The sequence below is a fragment of the Miscanthus floridulus genome, chromosome 18 (assembly GCF_019320115.1).
Source record: "Miscanthus floridulus cultivar M001 chromosome 18, ASM1932011v1, whole genome shotgun sequence".
NCBI lineage: Eukaryota > Viridiplantae > Streptophyta > Magnoliopsida > Poales > Poaceae > Miscanthus > Miscanthus floridulus.
In genome coordinates, this window is record NC_089597.1 from 121,556,551 (window position 1) to 121,561,826 (window position 5,276).

At 51.7% G+C, this 5,276-nt stretch overlaps 1 protein-coding gene across 1 annotated transcript; it reads left to right on the plus strand.

Moving 5' to 3' along the window:
• Positions 1-2,779: 2,779 nt before the first annotated feature.
• LOC136521197 (probable xyloglucan endotransglucosylase/hydrolase protein 23) lies at positions 2,780-4,200 on the plus strand. The gene is made up of 2 exons (XM_066514904.1): positions 2,780-3,495; positions 3,634-4,200. The coding sequence occupies exons 1-2, from the start codon at positions 3,029-3,031 to the stop codon at positions 4,058-4,060; spliced, it is 894 nt and encodes a 297-aa protein (XP_066371001.1). The 5' UTR covers positions 2,780-3,028; the 3' UTR covers positions 4,061-4,200.
• Positions 4,201-5,276: the final 1,076 nt, after the last annotated feature.

Sequence of the window (5,276 nt, forward strand, 5' to 3'; positions counted from 1 at the left end):
ATTAGACAATAATTGTTAAATATAAACAAAAATACTACAGTACCAAATACTGATTCCTAACCCAATCTAAACAAGGTCTAGTCTGGATGTCGTGTAGTACGCCTGGATCCATCGAATCCGGAGGCCCAACCCCAGCGATCATCGGCGTTCGTCATGGTGCGGCGAACCTCGCGTCGGTGCAGTGGGGGCCTCGGCCTCCGGCTTCCGGCTGCTGCCGCGTGGCCCGTGGTCCGTGAACGCGAAAAGGCGATTGGATGGATAAGCGATGGGCGCGCCGAGGACGGCAACGCGACAGCAGCCGGCGAGTGGCCCGCGTGGCAATGACCCAACGAGCGCTACTGGCTGCTGTTGTGAATAGTGCCGCGCTGCCGGCGACCGAGAGGACGCTGCGTCCGTCATCACCCAGCACACAGGCAGGCAGGCACCGGGGTCTCGTCTCGTGTTTAAGGCGCGCGGCGGAGCGCGCCCCGGGCGCACGGCAGCGGTCTAATAACTCCGCGCTGCGACGACTCCACGTCTCCACGCCACCGGGCTGGAGTCGGAGGCCCCCAGCGCGGCAGGGGAGCACGCAGCCATGCGTGTGGGTGAATGAGCTCTCAGCTAGTAGTCAGAGTCAGCTCTGCTAGCTAGCTGCTGCTGCTACGAGTACAAGCTGGATGAATACGCCTCGCCGACGCCAGCTCCTCAACCACCCGTGCTACGCTGGATATAACTTTCAGGGCTGTTTGAAACAAAACAATATAAAATAGAGGAATTAGAAAAAAACAAAGGAAAGTGATATAGGCATTCTAGTAAAACAGAGGAAAGAAAAAACATAGAAATACGATGTGAAAGAGTATTTGGAACGCGGGAAATCGAAACGCAAGAAAAAGCAGCTAAAGAGTGGTACTTAGCACAAACAAAAAATCAAACTACAAAGTAGTACTAATCACCTGGCTCTTTTCTGATGGTAATACACCTCACCCGTGTGTTTAATGATGCGCTCACCTCGGACTTCGCAAAGAAAGCAGAAACCACAGATCGGACTAGAGTTTTGTTTTCCTGTGAAATCGTGAAGGAGGCACAGTGTTCCGGAGAAAATGAAAGATTGTTTTCCTTCGTTCCAAAAGCACTACTCGTTTCCCTTTTCAGCATTTTCATTTCCTTTGATATTCCTACAAAAATTCTTGGATCCAAACAAGCCCTCAAACATATTACATGCAGGATGTTTCTTCCATCGGTTCGCGCCATGTTTGGTTAGGCTTGTTTGGCTGATAAGTCATGACTGAAATTACCGTTGACTGATTTAATATGAAAGAAAAATATTATTTATTGACTAAAAAAATACAACTTATAAGCTAAACAAACACAAACGAACATGCCGTCGGCTCAGCGGTCCGAGGCAGGAGCTAGCACCCTGTTGTACTGACGATATACTTGGTTTATAAAAAGACATGCTGATATGCCATGTTAGGAAACTACTACGTTAGTAATTTCCCCATGAAACTAGTTTTCATATAATCATGCATGCATCGCCAGAGTTAACTTAGTATTATTATATGACCCAAACGTAATAAAACACAAGAAATTATTAATGTGCTACCTAGTCGTAATGTCTTAAACCATTCCACCAAAAATTTAATTTAAGGGTATGTTTAGAATGCAAGAAATTCATAAAAATCGTACAAGAATTTTATAAAAAATAGTATAGATTCATAGGGAAAAAAACATAGAAACAGAAAATTTCCAAATTCCAAACATACTCTAAAACAACACTTTGTATGGAGGTGGGAAAAAAAACAAATCCCACTGCGGTGCGGAACCGTGGATCGACTCAAATGAAACAGTCGGAGTAGGAGAGCAGTAGTATCCCGAGTACACGTAACAGTCGGAGTGGACGTGATGGCACTCTCTTAAAAAAACATACTGGTAGCGTGATAAAATAAGCTGAAACTTGATCCATTACTTTTGACAAGTAATAATAATATAATATCCTGACACGCTATGGTTTGTAAAGAATCAAGATAGGGATATGGCAGTGTACTACAGTGCGTTCAACAATCATGACAGTCATGGCAATGGCATTTTTCACGGTGTTCGGCTGGTCTGGAACTTTTTTTTTTTTTTTTTTTTTTTGACTGATTTTGGTTGATCGAATAATATTTTGTGAGAGAGAATAAGCTAAAATAAACTAAGATTAAACAAGGAGATGTCACATTGTGGACGTGATGGTACTAAAAAAAATCATACCGTCGGTACGAACCGTAGAGGCGGTTGGAACCAGCTGCCACATCGCCGTGTCCGTAGAACTGCATCTCCGGGGTAAACAGAACTTCACCATCATCTGAATGTAAATCAGTCAATGTGAATGGTGTGATCCAGCACGCAGGAAACTCCGAGGACTTCACACAGGAAAGTGCCCTGTTTTGAGTACTCTGCTCGCTTGAGGTTTCCCCGTTCCAGACCCAGACACATCATCATCCTGCGAGAATCCAGGTCGCGAGAACAAACGAGGCGATGCACCGTGACGGAATTCGCTGCACGTCCCGGTCGTCCTGCACTGCACGAAGAAATATCTCGGCTCGCTGTGCGCGTGCCTTTGCTGACTCGCCGTGGCCTCCTCCCCTGCGGCCCTGCCGAGTGCTGGCTGCCCTGTGCCCCTGCCCCTCGTCAAGCCCGCTCTGCCCCGCCGCAGCGCACTGCACGCCCCTGCCCTGTCTCCTCCCATCTGCTCTGGCGCCAACTCACACGCATTATCTCGAACACAGATGACACGGCCGGACGGGGCCAGTACATACTCTACTCTGCTTCCCGGCACCATCCGCGCGGCACGCCATTCCCATTCTTATCGCTCGCCGCCGGCTCAGTCCCCCTCTCCCTATAAGACCCACCTCGCACCCTCCACTCACAAACCACAAGCTCTGATCAGATCGAGCACCTCGCAACCTGCTTGATCCTAGTTCTAGCTAGTGATTAGCGTAGTGCGCTCTCTCTTGCTTGCTTGGCTGGTTACGCTATAGCTGAGTGAGGAGGTCTCGAGTGATCGGTCATGGCGTCTCGTCGTGTGTCCGTACTGCTGGGCGTACTGCTAGCCTACTCCGCCGCCTTCGCCGTGTCGGCGGCCAACTTCAACCAGGAGTTCGACATCACGTGGGGCGACGGGCGGGGCAAGATCCTGGACAACGGGCAGCTCCTGACTCTCACGCTGGACAGCACGTCCGGTTCCGGGTTCCAGTCCAGGCACGAGTACCTGTTCGGCAAGATCGACATGCAGCTGAAGCTTGTCCCGGGGAACTCGGCCGGCACCGTCACCGCCTACTACCTGTCGTCGCAGGGCAGCACCCACGACGAGATCGACTTCGAGTTCCTCGGCAACGTCTCCGGCGAGCCCTACACTCTGCACACCAACGTGTTCACCCAGGGCCAAGGGCAGAGGGAGCAGCAGTTCCGGCTCTGGTTCGACCCCACCAACGACTTCCATACCTACTCCATCCTCTGGAACCCCAAGCACGTGATGTAAGTAAACAATGCGTGCGGCTCTCGTCGTGTGTGTTCGATCGTGTTTGATGTTTGATTTGATCATTCAGAGACTGTAGAACTATCGATTGACATTGACTTGCTGACTGATATGTTCTTTGTCGATCATGCTTGCAGCTTCATGGTGGACGAGATGCCGGTCAGGGACTTCCGGAACCTGGAGAGCAAGGGGGTGGCGTTCCCCAAGAACCAGCCGATGCGGCTCTACTCCAGCCTGTGGAACGCCGACGACTGGGCCACGCAGGGTGGGCGCGTCAAGACGGACTGGTCCCACGCCCCGTTCTCCGCCTCCTACCGGGGATTCAGGGCCGACGCCTGCGTCGCCGTCGCGGGCGGCAAGACGCGCTGCGGCGCCGCCGCCGTCGGCACCGAGGGCGCCGGCGCCGGCGCCGGCGCGGCCCCCGGGGACTGGTACAACCAGGAGCTGGACCTCACGCTGCAGCAGCGGATGCGGTGGGTGCAGCGCAAGTACATGATCTACAACTACTGCACCGACCCCAAGCGCTACACGCAGGGCCTCCCCGCCGAGTGCTCCATGCAGTAGTAGTAGCCCGTGTCCACGACTCCGCTCCGTTCGTCGTCGTCCGTCCAACAGGCTCCTCCAACAATGGCGATCGATGGCATCACCGGTTCGAGAAAGACGAAGGGCATCGAAACATGGGGATGGGTTGGGGGGCCGTCCGTCTGTATGGTAAATAAATAAGGATCTGGCGAATCGTAATGCAGTAGCTGCTGGTGGTAAAATTCTTCTGCCTGTTTTGTAGCCTTCACTCCCTTCCGCTACCATCCTGTTCGTACGTGTATGTAGTCTACTGTTCGTGTTCATGTCTGTATTATATACTCCATCAAAAGTCAATACGTGTTTTTCGCTTGTTCCATGTACGTGTGCACTGTGATGTGATTGTGATTGCTCCTGGAAATTATCCTGCGCAGATCGATAATTAAACAACTTAATCTGCTCTGTCCATCAGCGGTCCTTTTCGTGCATTGATACATGGTCAGTATCAGTGTATATGTCATGTGGGGCCACTCCTATTCTATGAAACGGCGTGTCCGAGACTGTCCGTCGCGCTACTGAACGCGCGGCTAGCTCACGGCCGTCAGTCTCAGGCCATGCGGGGCAGGCTATGTCAATCAGCGGATAGGAATAGAAAGAGATCAAATTGGTTTCTAAGATTGAGGAGTAATTAGCTCCTAGTGTTAGGCTCAAAGCCTATTTAGCCATGTACGTGGACAAAAATATCGGCTTCAGGCCATACGGGGCAGGCTGTGTCAATCAGCGGATAGGAATAGAAAGAGATCAAATTAGTTTCTAAGATTGAGGAGTAATTAGCTTCTAGTGTTAGGCTCAAGGCCTATTTAGCCATGTACGTGGACAAGAAATAAAGGAAGCAAGTTATTATTTATCTAATCTCTCTCTCACCTTCCTCCAACTAAACCTAGCCGGTCGAGGGGCAAAACCTCAGCCCTAAACGACGACGGTAGGAGATTACGAGCTCCGTAGTCGAGGACCAGCTACCCTAGGGCACGACGCTCTTGACAACCTGGTATCATGATCCTGGCGATCCTCGCCTACACGCTCCACCTCGTCATCCCCACCACCAGCCGTCGCGCCGTCCTTCGTCTCGCCACCGCCGTCGATTCACGCTGTCTCCGCCCATCCAACTCCACCTCCAGCCGACGTCATGGGAGAACAGCCCAACGCCGCCCTTCAGGCCACCCTAGACGCGTTAGCCGCCACCCTGAAGTCGCTCCAGACC